This window comes from Gossypium arboreum, chromosome 7 (genome assembly GCF_025698485.1).
Source record: "Gossypium arboreum isolate Shixiya-1 chromosome 7, ASM2569848v2, whole genome shotgun sequence".
Classification (NCBI taxonomy): Eukaryota; Viridiplantae; Streptophyta; class Magnoliopsida; order Malvales; family Malvaceae; genus Gossypium; species Gossypium arboreum.
Genome location: NC_069076.1, coordinates 78963481 through 78981740, shown reverse-complemented (window position 1 = coordinate 78981740; position 18260 = coordinate 78963481). Strand labels below are relative to the sequence as shown.

At 30.6% G+C, this 18260-nt stretch overlaps 1 protein-coding gene and 1 long non-coding RNA gene across 2 annotated transcripts; both read left to right on the top strand.

Annotated features, from left to right (window-relative positions):
- The first annotated feature begins 1310 nt into the window (after positions 1-1310).
- Positions 1311-2390, top strand: LOC108482050 (uncharacterized). The gene is made up of 2 exons (XR_001870814.2): positions 1311-1771; positions 2056-2390. It is a non-coding gene; the product is annotated as an uncharacterized LOC108482050 (long non-coding RNA).
- A 15170-nt stretch (positions 2391-17560) lies between these two features.
- Positions 17561-18013, top strand: LOC108475512 (uncharacterized). Its single transcript, XM_017777485.1, has one exon. It carries the CDS (start codon positions 17561-17563, stop codon positions 18011-18013), a length of 453 nt encoding a protein of 150 aa, XP_017632974.1.
- The last annotated feature ends 247 nt before the right edge of the window (positions 18014-18260 follow it).

The window sequence follows — 18260 nt, the reverse complement described above, 5'->3', positions numbered from 1 at the left end:
AATTTAAATAATAGTGCAAAAGGCTAATAATCAATATGAAACAATAATACATGAAATAACATGAAAACTAAAGCGACACATAGTACACAAAACAATTTGGAACTAATTTGAAAACTATTAAATATATGAAAACTTACAAAATGAATCAACACATGATTGGATTTGAAAGGATGCACATATATAAAATAAAACTAAGAATATGTGAATGAATATGAAAGTAAAAATTGTGAAAGAAGTAATTTGGAGCTAATATATAACATGCAAGAAAAAACAAAACCTATATACTTTAAGGTGTTAATATTCATACAATAATAAAAATCAATAAAACAATATATAATAAAGATATAATACCATAACAAAGGATAAACAATATACATGAAAGATGAACAAACCAATATACAATAAAACCATATGTACATGAAAGAATCTTAACCAATAAAGAAATAATAATATATGTTTTTTAAAGAATAAATTATGTATATAATAAATTTGAAAGAAAATACAAGTAGAAGTTATATAAAATATCATGGAATTAAAATATAAATTATAAGATTAAATTAATTTTATCATAAATTATATACATAATATATTTTAACAACATAATTATATAAATAGATCTCTTTTTTAAAAAAACTATATATTTAAAATAACATGATCGAATATACACCGGTATGTGAATAATAATAGTTTAAATGATACATGAAATATGTGAATTTTCCTTTAAATAACACAAAATATATATAACAAAATATAGGCATAGGTTTTAAAAAATAGTGTGTATAAAATGATATAAAATTAATAGTATACATGGAGTAAAGACCTAGTACAAGCAATGTATATATAAGAGAATAATAATATAGGAAAATATTTGAAACAAACAAAGTATATAACATCCAAATTTGGATTTAAAAGAAACAAATAATATATAAATAAAATTTTAAAGAAAAATTATATGAACATGTTCAAAAGAGGATTCAAATGAGTAATTTGACATAAAATATGTATATGTATATATAAATATCAATGCATGAGAATGAATATTACATAAATATTTTAAATATAAATTTACATAAAGAGAATTTCAAAACCATAACTTATTTAGTAAAACAATTCAACAATATATAGAAAACTAAAACAAAATGGAATTAAAAAAATTAAAAAAAACATGTTAAAATAATAGGTCAAACAAAATAATAAATAAATCCCAAAAATATAAAACTTAAATTTAACTTAATTGAAATAAAATCAAAATCAAATATAAATAAAACAAATCATTAAAACAGAATTGAGGATCCAAATAAAACGCGCACAAATGAGCAAGGAACGAGGATATACCTAATATTAAAACGCAGTGTTCAAATAAGTACTAAATCGTAACAATGTGCAAATCTCAGGGAAAATGTAAAAAATAAATAAATCCTAATTGAGACCTAATTAGAGATCAGTGCAGGAGGGGAGGGCTATGTGCGCAAATATCCCGTCAACATGGGATCCATTGGAATTGGCTTCACACGGTACCGTTTCATCTTGTTTATAAAGGAAAAAAAAAAAAAAAACCTAAATTACTAACAAAGGAGAAAAGACAGAAGCATTCTAATTTTTCCCTCTCCATTCGGCCAATCTCCATAGCCCCTTATTCTCATGTTCTTGCTTCAATTTGAGCAGTGGTGCAGGGGAGCCATGGAGGATCAAACCTTGAGAACTCTGTTTCAATTTCGAAACACCGTCCCTACTTCGATTGGGACGAAGAAGACGGGTCTCGACCACTAAGGTAAATCCCTTTTTCTTTTATTTTAAAATTTCCTGTAAACTTAAAGAAGAAAAACGCAGAAAAGAAAAAAAAAAAACTATCAGATTGAGAATAACTGAGAATCACCTTTTCGATTTTTTATTGCTTTTTTTCAATATGCGTATATCTTTTTTTTAGAACCCCCCATTTACATCATTTTCCTTCGATTTTATAGCCGGAAAACAAAAATAAATAAATAAAATAAAAAATACAAATTTCATCACTGTCATTTGCTGTCTATTGCTTGTGGTTATTTTCTGTTGCAGGTGTGTATGGCGTGGAGGAGTCATTCGTGGAGCATGGCACGAGTGGAAGAATCGGCTAGAGGCTACGGTGGCTGAAGCTTTTAGGGTTTCTGCCGAAAATTCCATAGGTATTTTGGGCTTGGGTATTTTGGGTTATTTAGGCTAGTTGGGTTAAGTTTAATAATTTGAGCCCGTTATTTTGGTTGCTAGGCTATGTAAGAAATGGCCATTGGATTATTATTATTATTTATTATTATTTTTATATTTTGATTTTTTTTTAGTTTTTGTGTAAGCCCAGGCACAAATTGGGTCTTACAAGATTTCCGTCAATTCTAATATAGACTTTCGAGTAAAAACTTCAATTTTTATATTTGGAAATGTTTTAAAGTGTCTTTAATGTTATTGGCATCATATTGATTGTTGGGAGTGGAAAAAATTTAATTAAATTGAATTAATTAATCGACTTTATATAAAATAGAAACTCTAATCCATTATCATATTTCCCAAGCCCAAATAAATAGGCCCATTTTTAAAAAATTGAACTCCACAGGAATTCCAAATCCATTAGCAACCTTTAATAAAAATAATGAAATCCATTAAATTTTACTTTAAGAAAGCTGGTTTTGTTATTGCAATTTTGTTCAAAGTTGATTATCGTTTTGAATTTTTTTTTGGAAGGTGGATTAAGTCAATTTTCGTTTTTCAATCAACCATTTATATATCCTAAATGTCGTGGAAAGTATTGTTTGCTTTAAATTTTATAGTTTTGTCCATAAAAGGTAGATTTTTATATTGATAGATAAAATATTAATGTTACGGATCGTAAATCAAAGCCCGTAATTATTGCGTACAGAATGTTTTATAGAGGTTAATAGGATTCATTTGACCCACTTGATCTAACCAGATTCATTAAACTATAGTTACTGGGGTAATAGTGTAAATCCTAGAAAGATAAGATTGTATAAAGTTTAGATTGCGTGTGACTCTCAATTGTAGATAGACTCTAATCTTAACCGTCAATACAACTCAATTTATACCGTTAGTTTTGAAGGAGCTCAACTATAAATAGAGACTTCCCCCTTCATTTGTAATCACTTCTATTCTTCATTTTTCTTTCATTTCGAGTGTGCTATAAAGAGAGGCTATTTTCCTTTGGGTTTTCTATTTTCTATTACTCTTTCGTTTCGAGTGTGCTTCCGCTATATTCTTGGTGCCTTGGAGAATTTTTCCAAGAATTCTTATCTTTGCGAAGTTAGGCTAACTTAAGAAGATTCAAAGCAAATAAATCGCCTAAAATCGCACGGTTTGTGACATTAAAGTTCTAGTCTCGTGACACTAACACTTCCTTAGATTGTATTGTGTTGCGTTGACATTGTGAGCACAAATCGAAATTGTTCTCTTTCGATGTTATCTAACTTCTCAAAACTTTTGTCACTTAAAGGGTCGCCTCCTCATGCTGGGACCTAAGACCTTCCCACATAAGAGTTCTTTTTGTAACCATGGTACCAGTGATAACTTTTTTTTTGGTCTTTTTTTTTTATTATAAAATTAACTTAAAAAATTAATTAATTACATAAATGACTCATTTTTTTGATAAAATGAAGAAAAGACCTAAATTCTATAGTGCAAGGTGGTAGAGCCAAAGTGTTTGGCGCCACCAACATGCCACATCAGCAACCGAGATAAAAAAAATTAATTTTTTGGTGGAGCCATGTACAATGACGTTACCTGTATAAATACCAATGAAATACTACAATTTCTAAAAACATGGGGAGCTTTAAACATGCCACCAGTTTCAAACGTCTCTGCCACATTTTTGTCCTTTTTCTGTTTTTTTTTTATTTGTTCATTATTTGTTTCTAATATTTTAAATTTATATATATTTTTTAGAGTCATTCTAAATGGCGCCACCAGTTCATTTAAATTCTTTTTTTTTCTTTTTTCTTTTAATTTAAAAAAGTCATAGTTTATTTTTTTTTCAAATAAATCCTTTCTTTCTTTCTTTTTTTTCAATCAATTCAACCCTCACTTTCCCTTTTCTCATTTTTTTTCAAGCCTTCTTTAGTTTTTGGTCCTCCATTTTTTTATTTCTATTAAAAATGCCCGTTATAATTCTTTCTTTAAAAATGTCCCTTTAATTTTCTTGATTTCACATTACATAATTTTTTTCATGTCCCTTTAATTTTCTTGATTTAGCATTACATAAATTTTTTCATGAAAATTATATTTCACAAAATAGCTATCAATTTACACTATTTAAATAATATATTTTTTACAAAATATAATTTTACATTCCAAACATTCTAAATAGTTTCACTTAACTTACAATATATCATTTTACAATACGAACAACTTTCTCAATACTAAAAAAATAAATGATTTTTTCATGACAAACAAAATTGTATGTTACAAACAAAACATAATTAAACGATTTTGTTCAAAACCGACATCATTCTATCTTACAAATTGAAAAATAATTTGCTTAACAACAACAAAAGCAACTTTCTCGATGCTATTAAATTTCTTGATGCTATTAAATTGTAGCTTGAATGTTACCGATATTAATGATCTCATCCTTACAATTTGACTTGGGATTTCTTATAATCTTCAAACATCCCACTGACATAGGGAATCCCAAATAATCCATCCGTTGGTTGCATAACTAATTTGAACCAAATTGGTCGCATAACCTTCAAACATACCCGTTGGTCCGAAAATAACCATTAAATTTACCGCTGTCAGAGCTCTACCGGGTTATTGTTAAACAAAACATAACTTCAAATTAAAAAAAAAATCACAAATACATAAAATAAAAAAAAACACTTCTCATATCTGTCCCATTCATCCTCTAACAAAGTATAAGTAATTTTTATTTCCCTTCAACTCAGATTGATGGGTTATTGAGGCTTATATATACCAATTTGGTCACGCCATAGAGGATAGCTCTACCAAATAAAATACTATTTTTTTAAAATTAAATTTAAAATTTTTAAAAAAGGGGTTTAAATGAATTGGTGGCGCCAAAATTTTTGGCTCCATCAGAAAAGGAAAAATTTGTTTAAAGCCCCAATATTTTCAGAAATTACAGTATTTTCCTAGTATTTATACAGGTGACACCATTCTACATGATTCCACAAAAAAATTAATTTTTTTATCCCGGTTGCTGATGTGGCATGTTGGTGGTGCCAAATACCTTGGCTTCACCAACTTGCACGGTAGATTTTAGGTCATTTCCGTATTTTATCAAAAAAATAAGTTATCTACGTAATTAATTAAATTTTTTGGATTAGTTTTATAAAAAACTATTTTTTTTTTCAAGTAGCTACTTATCGTTCATTGATATCATACAACGTAAAGAATTATCTAAATAGGAGCAACAAAGCTACACGTAATTGATAAATAAGATGGAGTGTTAGTTGAAATGTTTGTTGATTTTTAATTAAAATGTTAAATCCAATTTCGTTCTTATACCTTCCTTCTTCATGAAAATATATCGCTTCTTCACATTATTGGCTCTATTGGTCAATATAAGACAATTCCAATAACATCTACATAGAATAATAAAATACATTATTGCATATTATTGTGTCGAAGAGAATAAATGAGGATATTAAAGCATACCTGTCCAGTTTTTTGTCATGTTTAACTTGTCGGTATGGATATAAAGTAAAAACAACCACGAGGATATAAAGTTGGATTTTCATGAAGCTCGTGAACTTGGGTCTCTTTAGTTAGATATGTGATATAGTCTCTAGGGATTTCATCCTCGAAATCTACTAATGGGTTAGATATTATATTCTTTCATTATTAGGGGAAACATTGTTGCATCAAAAGCTATAATGTTAAAATGCATGGCATTGTTCTACAATGAAGTACTAAAAATTTGTAGAATTATTTTAAAAGATTTGGAACATTCTAAAAAATAAATATTTGTGTGTTAGTACCCCACAAACTCTAAATTCAATATTTTTTTTTTTTTTTTTAGTAGGATGGAATTCTTGCTAAAGTCCTCGTCACTATTATTTTGATTTTTGTTGATTGTTCCATAGATTTAAGTTGACTAAGTAATTGGTAACGAGTACCTGCAATTTTGTAAAGAGTGAAGTTAAGAAATTAGGTCCAAATATGTAATTAAATTTTAAAGATATTATAGATTACAACAAAGTTAGGTTACATGGGACAAAGAATACACAAAACTATATATATATATATATAAAAGTCAAAGTGAGTGCAACTTAGATTAATTTATATTGGTAAAGATATTCATAATAATTTCCTGAAAAGAATGGTAATAAAGGCACAGATATGGTATTTGACGGGTTCGGGTAGGCTCGGATTAAATTATTTTGAATTGACATCTTTTTTTATTTGGAATCTTTCTTAAGTTTAAATTTCTTTTAAGCTCGATTAATTTTTTAGGATGTTCATAAATCCAAGTCACAAAGTCTTAAATCAATTCAAATGATTTTGATTTTTAAAATTATAAATATTTTTATTTTCAACTAAATAATTAATTTTACTTTCATATAATAATACACAATACTGAATCTATTTTTATATTATATTATGCTTAATTAAATATATATCAATTTTATAATTGTAACAGGCCCAATTAGTCCGAACCCATACAGATGCAAAAAATAAAAATTAAACTTAAATAAACAGTTTTTTCAATCCAGATTACAAATTCAAACCCAAATTAAAAAAAAGACCCAAACCCAAAACTATTACAGTGGCCCAAAATTCAAATACTTAAAACCCAAATACAAGCCTGAAACAAAACTAACCCTAAGGCCCAAACAGCCCAGAAACTAAAACAAATTCAGCCAAAACCCTAGCCCCCATCTGCCTCGTGCCGCTCCCCCACATACGGCCTCCAGCGCACCTCCGTACGCCAGCACAGCCTCCGTACGCTGAGTGCCACGATCTTTGTACCTGCAAACAAACACAAAAGCAACAGCACAGCAAAAAAAACTTTGTACTCTTTCTTTTCCATTCAGCTATAAAACAAGGCCAGAAACTTATTGTATTTTGGTTACAAACACACGCATTTTGAAATACAATAGAAGCAATTAACAGAGAAAAGGTTGCGTTTTATTCTATTCCTTTTTTATTTTATTTTCCGTTTTGATTTTGGCTTTAGTTTCAAAAAATAAGAAAATAAAAAAGGGATTACCTGAGTCGTCGCCGATGAGAACTCGAATACCTCAAAAACGGGGAGGTTCTTTCGAGGGATCAAACGGTGTTGAAACCCCATTTGTTTTTACGAATCTCGCTCTTTATTTTTTAAAAAAATAAACGTAGGATTTGAAATTTTTTTATAAATAAAAAGGGGTTGAAAAGGGGTCGAAAAGGCCTGATTTTGGCACTTTCGGTCACCACCCACGGCGGAGTTACGGTGGTGGCTTGCTAGATTTGGCTGGACTCGGGGTTGAGGATCGAGAGGGTTGAGGGGAAAAGGGGAAACCCTTTGTTTTTTCTAGAAAATAATGACAGACCCTTTTTTTTTAAAAAAAATTTTTGCTTTTAAGGGACTATGAAATGGTGTCGTTAAGGACCTGTCTCAATGGCCCCAAAACGGCATCGTATGATGGCATGACCCGCGCGACCCGACCCGAAAACTGCCTAGACTAGGGGTCTATTTTCGCCCCTAGTCCTTCCGCATTTGAGGCTAGTTTCGATTGGTCCTATTATGTTGTTTTATCTTTTAATTTTACCCCAGAATTCTATTTCTATTTCATTTCAGTCCAGTATAAGGTGTTGCATTTTGGAGGGTGGAAATATTTTCCTTTTGGTCCCCCATCTCATTCGCGCACTGTATTTTGGTCCCCTATTCCATTTTATTCCTTTTTCAGTTCCTTTTAAGTTTCAATTAACCCCTTTTATTTAATTCTTTTATTTATTTATTTACTTTACATTCATTATTCCTTTTTTCATTAATTTGTTTATTTATTACAATGAATTATTCGTTTATATTCGGTCCTTGCATTTATTCATCTATTATTCTTTTATTGCTTTTAAATATTTGCTTTCTTTCCTTGACTGTTTGTTTTATTTTGATTTCTGTTATTATTATCATTCTGTCATCTATCATTATTACTATTTTATTACCATTTACTTATTCATTACCCTTTTTATATATACGTTAATATATATATATATATATATTATAATTATAATAATCAAATTATTTATATTTTCATTACCTATTGCCCTTATTATCCTTATTGTTGTTTATATACTCGATTTCAAATTTTTATATATTATCCATTTTATTTACCATTTATTTTAAGATGTTTTGTATATAACCTGTTTTAAATTCCTTCTTATATAATATCTATTTTTAAACTCATTTATATATTATTATTTTACATATATTACCTACTTTAAATTTTTTATATGTAATTTATTTTAAATTATTTTGTATATTGTTGATTTCAAATTTTTTTCCTTATTATTTATTTTTAAATTCATTCATTATCGTTTAAAAATTTATTTTACATTTTATTTATATTAATTTGCTATGTAAATTTTTTTAAAATTGTTATATATATATATATATATTATTGGTTTTGAATATTAATGTTAGTATTGGAATAATGTATGTTGAATGATTACTTGCTTTGTGTGTCACAATTTGAACTCATTGCTTTTATATTGTTCATTTGCATCATATTCGATTATTTATGCTTTCCAACACCATGATTCGTTAATGCTTTTTGTAATGTGTTTTGGCAAGATAATATCTCATCATTCTTACGCATGTTGTAAAAATTTTATTATGAATGACCATTTGAATGTTTTAATCCAATCAATTATCTTTTAATTAAATCATCAACATTTTTATTTTAAATAGTGACGAAAGGAACATTTCGAGAACAAGGCAATATTTCGTATTTGGAAATTCTAGAAATGGTGCCCTAACGTGCTGGGTTTCGATTTTCCGCTTAACCAAATAACCAAATATCCTTTTAAAATTTCAACGCATGAGTTTTGGAAATTATGAGATCTTGATATCGAGGGTTTGAAATGTCGTATCCTAACATGCTGGATATAATATTTCATTTCTTCAGAACAAGAGAATCTCAATGTCCACTTTTATTCAAACATTTTTTAAAGGGATTGTATTTTAAAATCTTTTCAAATTTTCGACATTAGGACATTAGTTAATCAATAATGTACCAATTTTGGGCATTGTGAGGGTGCTAATCCTTCCTCGCATATAACCGACTCCCGAACCCCTTTTCTTGAATTTCGTAGGCCAAAATCAATATTTTAATAAAATAAAAATGTTTTATAGGTGATCCGATCACACCTAAACAAAAAGGATTGATGGCGACTCCATTTTCGTTTTTTAAAGTCGATCCCCGTTTTTTCAAAAAAAAAATAGTTTCGACAATAATGATAATATGTATATAGACATTGTGATCATGAATATGATTAACAATTTAATACCTTATTAATTTTACTGAATTTAGTTAAAATTTAATATATAAAATATAAATAAATATATTATATTAATATATATTCCACATACAACTATATATAACATATTACCAGCTATACATATGTATTGTATATTATTATATTATATCATATATCATATATTATAATCCAACGTATAAAATAATTACTTTAAACCATAATTTAACGCGTAAGTAATTATTCTATACCATATTAAGTTTAATTTTTTTAAAATTTTGAATAATTATTAATTATTAATTTTTTCTATTATGTATATAATGATCGTATTAAAATATTTTATCTTCATAATTAATGTTTTTAAAAATCTATTTTAATTTATAATTTAACATAAAGATTTATTATTAATTATTTTTATTGTTAATAATTTTTAGTATAATCATATAATATTTATAAATATATTTTCATAAATGAAATAATTACCATTTATTTTAAATATTATCATATAATTATATTAATTGTTAATGTTTAGTTAGTTATAAATTGAAGTTTTTCAAGTTTAAGATATGATTTATCTTGGGATCAAGCTCAAATTAATGTCGGGCATGAATCATTATGAGCTTGAGTTTGGCTTTTTTCGGGTTTAGGTTTTTCCAAGTTCATATTCTTTTTGAGCTGGGACTTTTCAAGCTTAGATTTTTGTTATTTTAAATTGTCATAAGTTTGAATTGACATGAATAGAGTTTTGGGCTTAAACCTATTTCCAACTCTAATAAAAAATGTAATTATAAGAAAAAATGATAAAAGTAAACATAATGATAAATTCTAACCGTATTAATAATGACTAGAAAGTATTGTAAATTAAAGAAAATTTTCATTGTGATTATGTTTCACGTTTCATTGTTATCACTTCCATTTTCATTTTGGATCAAATTCTTAGAGCCTTTCCTTGATGTCACCTTTTAAAGAGCTACATATAATTGATAGATGAATGAATATTTGTTACATATTTTTAAGTCTTAATTTGCTCACAATTGCTTTATTCTTGAGTAAATTTTAGTTGGTTTTGAGTCATTAGATCCATGTTAGAACTAGCTTTTGTAAAATGAGTTACAGATTATTTTTAGTGTTTTTATGTTATTTTAATAAATTGTATTTTATTTAATTAAATAAGTTTTTTCAAAGTCTTTTTGTAGGGATTGGATGAAGTTGAAGGAAAGACAAATGGATTAGGAAAAAGTAGTGTGAGTAAAAAGCTAAAAAAAAAAAAAAAAGGAAGAAATGAGATTCTGCCGAAGAAGGTTGCGACATGACTTTTCCCAAATAGCGACAATGGCTTGAAAATTTGTTTTTATTTTTATTTATTCCGTTTTTAAATAGACTTTTAGATTTTTTTTTCATCCTAACTTATAATTTTGCCCTAGAAAAATCTTGTAAATAGCTGAAGCAGTGGGACTTCCTTAGACTTTCTTATACATTTTATTACGTTTTCTTAAATTTGAGTTTTGTAGTGATTTTTACATTCAACTTTGAATTTAAAATTAGCATTTATGTGGTTGAGAGATCAATAGGTTAATGGCTTAGTAATTGAAATAGAATTAAATATTGATTTAGAAATAAGACTACGATTTAATTCTCTAATTTGTTCCCATGCTTTAATTTTATGTGAAAGCTAGGTTAATAGAAATTCTAAAAGGAAAGTTGTAAATCTCAAATGCGGTAAGAGGGGGAGTGAATTGGTGATTAAGAATTTTAAGGGAGATGAGAAAATAAAAATGATACAATTGTCTACATCTATTACTTTAGATTTCCATTATCAAATTTATTAATTTGAAATCTTTTAAGAACAAAGTTTAACTTTTATAACACTATCTTTTCAACTACGCAAGATAAATCTATTTTTTTAAAGTTAAAAACTCTCACAATTTTAAATATGAAATTTAAACAAAGAATATCCTCTCAAAAGCTGATGTATAATGATTTAATTAAGTTCATTCAAACAAAATTATAACACTTGAAATAATAAAAGGAAATTAAACTTTGAGTGCATAATTGTAAAATAAGAATAACAATGACAGGATTAGAATTTTTTCATAAATAATTTTGCAAATTCGTTTTTTGTCTTCATCTTGGTGTGCTTGAACTCTATCTATACTCCCTTATTGAACTCTAATCATTTGGAGTCGTTGGAGCTTTTAATTCAAGCATTAAATGCAATGGCTTTGCAACTGGGTGTAGTAGCAACTTGGGTGATGTTTGACATTCGATTATTAATAAAATTAATCAAGGCTTGCGCAAATCTCAACTTTTATCAATTGGTAGGAGATTGACTCTTTAAAGGTCGATCTTTTTTAACTGACCTAGTTAATTTGTTTTGTTATTCCAAATGTTGGACAGTGTTTATACTACTTTGAATAAGATAACTGCAAGGTTTATTTGGGGATCTTCCAAAAATAAGAAAATCCATTGGAATATTAATTGGCAAACTAATTGTTTGCCGAAAAGTAAGGCTTAGCTTGGTTGATTTTAAGGTAAGAAATTGGACTTTACTTAATAAATGGGGTTCAATGTCGAGAAGGACGACATGTGGAGAAAGGTGCCTTGCTGTAAAGTATGAAAATGGGTGGTGAACTTACTGCCAGTTATCTAAGTTCGCAGAACAAGGCTTGGATTTGGAGGTCAATTATTCAACCCTTTCCTTCTTAGATCAAACATATGATGCTTTTTTGTCTCCAATCTTCGTTACCAAGTTGGTGACAGATGTCTTATTAATATTTAGAATGAGAGATGGGTTGATATTGTTTTGTAGACATCCTTCTTGAGAATTTTTGTATTTTCTATGGACAAAGCAGGTAAAGTCGTCGAGTTTGGCTATTGGGAGGTTAGTTGATGGACGAGGTGTATTAATTTGGGAAGGGTTCCTTCGACTAGGAAATTCAGATTTGGAATTCCTTTATACAAGTGCTCAAAGGTTGTTCTTTGGGCATCATCCAGTTAGATTATATGAAGTTGGTGGGCTTATCCATGGTTTGTATAATTTGAGATTATCGCAACCAAGTAGCTACAAGGGCCATTCAACCGAATGGGTTATGGCAACATGTATGGGTTAATTAGTTTAATCCTTTCAAAGGTGAGATTCTTTATGAGGAGATATTGTGGGGAAGAATTCCCACCGAAATCAAAATGTTTAAAAGGGGTATCATATCAACAAATTCTTCTAATTGTGCTATTTTGCAATTTGGTCCTAGAGTCTGTTGAACACCTAATTTGCCAGTTGTGACATCGTTTGGAGAATTTGCAGTGTTGGTGCACAAACTGGGACCTTAAGTTGGTGTAGCAGAGAAAAAAAATAACTTCCTATTGAGTTGGAGTTCACAAAGGGTTTTAAAAACAATTTATGCTAGCTTGGAAATAACCTTCTTTTTTTGTTTTCTCATGATTTATTTCGGCTATTCCAAAATGAGATAGTGTTCAAGGGTAAATTTTTTTTATTCAGAACAACTTTATGATGTGGTGGTGCCATGCGAAGGGGCTAGAGTCGAGATGCTCTATCGAGGAGTTCATGCAATCTTCGAAGTATTATATATTGACTTCTAAGGTGAATCAGTGAGCAATCATCTATTTGCAGATGGAGCCATCCTTCAATGGGATGGGTAAAGTTCTATGTTGATGTGGCAGTAAGGAGCAGTTATGGTCTGGCTGGTATTGGAGGTGTCCTTAGGGACCATAAGGATGTGAAGCTTCTAAAATTTTCAAAATCTATTGATGCTTTAGATCCGGCTCTAGTAACCACTTGCTATCAAGGAAATATGCATTATTTTCTCTGCTTTTAAATGGGCTGATTTTGCTAAATTAATCATTAAAACGGATTTTAATAAGGCGGTGGACTGGTTCAAATATCTTGCCAGTGCTCCTTTAACTTTAAAAGCATTATTCTCTCTGTTGTAGGTCAATTTTAACCCATTTACATCAAAACCCAATTTAGCCTTACCTAACCCACCAAAATTAAACCCAAAACCCAAAATCTTAACTACCCAAAGCCCAATTTACATCAAAACCCCAATGGCCCAAACCCTAAGCCCAAATTAAAATAAAAAAACCTAGCCCACAACCTAAACTTTTCTCAACTAAATCCTAGCCTTTGCCACCACCAACTCCACTAGCCACACTTGCTCCACTACCTACTCCACTAGCCACACTTGCTCCACCACCACTTGTACCTACAAATGAAGACATAAACAATAAAAAAAATATTTTGTAAATAGCTATATAAGCCTTCTCATATTTTGTATTTTAGGGGAGGAAGAAGTTTTGGGGGAGAAAGTTATTGTAAAGGATTTTTGAGAGGTTTTTTTGAGAGTAATCAAGGAGAAGAGTTGTTGTAAAGGCTAGTTTTTGGAGAGAGTAGTTTTTTTGGAGATTAATCAAAGATCAAAGCAAAAGAGGTTTCTTCGTCTATTCTCGTTTTAAGTTTTTTGTTTGCTTATCATTTTTCTTTCAATCTTATTTTGTTTCTTTTATCCGAAAGTAAAAATAAAAGGAGGAAGCTTATCCATTTTTACCGAAAAAGTTTTTTGAGGTCCATTGCTGCAGTATGCAATTTGGCGGCGTAATGGCGTGATTCTATGGACCTGGACTATGGCGACCTTGTGGTGAAAAATCACCCACTCTCTCCCTCTTTCTTTTTTTTTTATTATTATTATATTTCTTAATATTATATTATATATATTCTTTTAATATATTAGGTATATTCTAAATTCTATATTACGTATATATATATATTATACTATTTTATGTATATATCTTTAATACTATATTATTTATATATATATATATATATTTTACATGTTATCTTATGTATATATTTTAATTATATTATGTATGTATTTTTACACTATATTATGTACATATTTTAATATTATCACGTTTTTATTTTTATATATGTACATATTTATGTAGTATTATTAATAGTATTATTTTAAACATCATTGTTATTTCTAATATATATATTATGTACACTTTTTATTTCTATTTTATTTTTTATTTGTCAATATTAATTATTATTATTCTAATATTTTGATATTTTAATATTTTATATTATTCACATCACTATTCGCATTTTTACAATAATATTCTTAGATTTTTTTACTATCATTTTAGAAACTTTTTACATTTTAATTTTAAGAATAAGGCAATGTACCGATTTTAACATTAAGTCATTGATTTCATCGCTATGTTGGGTGAAGTTAGTCACTCGTGTTAAAAACGGGATATCCTTCTAAAAAACCAAAAACTTACAACTTTTCATTTCCTTCAATCGGATCACACTTAAATGTCAAATTGAATTTGTATTTTTGAAAATCAAGACAACACGTATTTAATAAGATACCAATTTTGGGCATCGCGAGGGTACTAATACCTTCCTCACAGAATCGACTCCGAACCCAACGTTACTCGGCTTTTGACGAGACCTAAATTCGCCTTCATTTTTGTGCAAGAATAAGTTTTCTTTTCTAAAAAAGGATGATTTATTAGGTGTCCGGTCACACCTAGGAAAAAGATCGGTGGCGACTCCCTTTTTTAATAAAATCGAAAGTCGATTTTTTAAATATTCAAATAATCGCCTCAATTAGCGACCGAAAGGGAAATTTTTACGTCGCTACAACTGGCGACTCCACTAGGGAGCGATTTTTGAGAGTTGAGTTGAATTAAACGCGTGTTGTCAAAATTTTCAAAGTTCCTTGTTTAAATTAATATTTAATCATGATTCTTAAGTTTTGTTTTCGAAAAAATCATACATACATATCTCCTAATTTGTTTTATCTTTCGTTTTTCAGCTTTAAGTTTTATGGTTTTAGTTTTGTAGTTTTAAAATAAATGAAAGGTTTGCAAGTTTCTCCCCACACACCATGCACATGCATTTTTGTTGCATAACATGAGCTCTATACCCGGGCTCCGTCCCTGTTAGGTGAAAGTAAACGCTACGCCTTCGTGAGTTAACTCGTTCCTCCGCACAGGCTAATGAATACTTTCAGGTTACATATGACTTATGCTTTCGTGAGTTAACTCGTCCCTCCGCATAAGCATAAGTAAATGTAATCCCTCGAATTGATCTCGTAAGCCTATGATGGGCCATGACCGAGGCTCTGTACTAATCTTAGTAGATGACAGTACAGACGATTCGAGTACCTATCTAGAACCAAAACCGTATATAGTAAACCATACGAGCCATCCAACTAGAGCCGTGCTGAACCTCCGTCCGTTTACTGGTCACCGAAATAAGTACATGGGAAAAACACATCTTACCTTCTGTTTCTTTTACATTTACGCTTTCTATGCAAGGGAATCGAGTCTATTGGACAAAGTAGCTTAATTTATTAGATTGTCCATAGTTTTTCTCTGTTCATATGTGTTGTGCTAACCAAGTTTGTTTGTTTTTATTCTTATTTTACATCATGCATTATAGGCATCATATTAGGAAGGTGTTGACTAGAGATCGGTTGCCAAAAAACAGGTTTCTAATGGAAGAGTCAATTATACAAACAACCGAGAGAAATGTCGCGGTTCGAGACTGGTCTCTAAAGACTCAGAAAGAAAGAGGGGATAGTCTAGTGGAGGGATGTATTGCCAATTTGCCCGAGCACGTAACTGTAAATGTTCGCCAGAATAACCTTGAAGATTTGGTTCGGGTGTGGAATCAGTGGGACTCGGATACTAGGGGTATCTTCACTAAAAGATATGGGGACATAGCCGACTTGATTACTGTCAACGTAGATGAACGATTGATCCAAGCCATGGTCAGATTTTGGGATCCAGCCTACCAATGTTTTACTTTCAATCAGGAAGACATGACCCCGACTATAGAAGAGTATGCTGCTTTGCTTCGTGTCGAAAACGTACAACCTTATAAGATATATGTGAAAGAACCTAAGCCAATGACCTTCAAGAAAAAGTTAGTGAGATTGACAGACATGACTGATGCGTGGGCCAAAAAACAGATAAAGAAAAAGAATGAAACCATTTGCATTCCATGGTCTTCCCTACGAGACTTGATTCTAAACCATCCCGACATGTTGAAAAGGGTAAATCTGTTCGCTCTGGCCATTTACGATTTGATCATCTTCCCGAAGGTCCTTAGACACATAGAAGTTGCAGTGGTAGATTTCTTCGAAAGATTAAAACAAGGAATCAACCCCGTCCCAACTATCCTGGCCGAAACCTTCAGATCACTAAGTAGCTGTAGGAAGAAAGGAGAAGGTCGTTTTATCTGATGCGCGCAGTTACTCAATGTTTGAATTCTGAGCCACTTCTAGAAAGTAGAGTGCACACCGTTCCATATGTTTTCTAAAACATTCTCCCCGTTAGAAGCTTATCTCAAGAAAGAATAACCAAGGGAGGTCACTGAACAACATTGGGTCTCAGTCTTTCAGAATCTTCGCGCCGAGGACGTAACTTGGAGAGGACCGTGGATACGCCCGTTAGTTCTGCTATACAAGGTCGGAGATCAAGATTGGGTGCCACTACTCGGGTTATGGGGAGGAGTTGTATATGCTCTGTTAATGGTCCAAAGGCAATTTTCTTCACGACAATTCGTACCCGCCACCGGAGGATTAGCACAATCAGAGTTTGCTTTTGCGGGTGAAGGATATATGAAGAGGGTCCGAGGTACTACAAAGTCTTGGAAGAGAATTCATCACATGGAATTAGCTCTATATGCTGATACCCTCACCCAAGATTATGACATATGGAGAAAGCAACGAGTGAACAGCCAGCAAATCTCGTCGACAAATTACACCGTCCAGAATCCTTTCTCGGCAGAAGTGCCATCCGAGCTATAGAAATAGCAAGACAGGAATTTGAGCGTGAAAAAGTCAAAATGTTGCGGGACATTAGTATTCTTCAAGAAGAAAATTACCAGTTGAAGATCGACATCCAGATCGAAAGGTCTAAAACCGAGAAAGTACAAAAGGAAGTTGAAGTCGTAAGAAATGACATAAGCGACCTTCATCTGGAAAATAAAAAGTTAAGAGTCACTATCAAGAATAGTGGGTTGGGTAAGTCTTCAATAGAGTGGAGAGAATAATTAAACAATGCTAAAGGCGGGATGGAATTTTGGAAAAAGAGGGCAGAGAATGAGGAGGAAAAGGCTACGCGGGTTATGATAGAATTAAGAAAGAAAAGCGCTGAACATGAAGCTATGTCTACCAAATGGAAAACCAATCAATCTGAACGTCAAAGCTTAAGAGAAAGAGTACGGGATCTAGAAGATGCGTTGCGAGCTCGTCAGCAACAATTGGATACTCTCTTAAAAGCCTTGGAAGAAAAGAATGATCAGTATGATAGAGACACTCTTGCTTATAAAACGGACCTCCAAGAAAGAGAAATGCAACTTGGCTTTTTGATCAACAAAATCCGTCAAGAAGCTATGCACGTGGTACAACTATCAGATGAAGCAGAGGATCTCAGTTGCCAATTCCTGCCGAGCCAACAATCGAGCATATCGGAGTTCTTAGAGCGAGTAAAGAAATATAGCGATATAGCTAGGAAGTTTGTGTAATGGCCGAATAAAAAATGGCGAAATGTTTTGTAATGAACTCTTTTGATGAATGAAATGCCTAATAGGGACAATCTCGATATCAACACTAATTTCTCGCATTTCTTTCATGACTAACATTCATTCAACATTTATCCATTCACTCATTGCATATACATATCCCATAATCATTCGCTAATGTTAGAATCATATAATTCGCAGTTGCAACACTTCAAATCTGGAACCACGCCATTCGTATAAAACGCGTCGA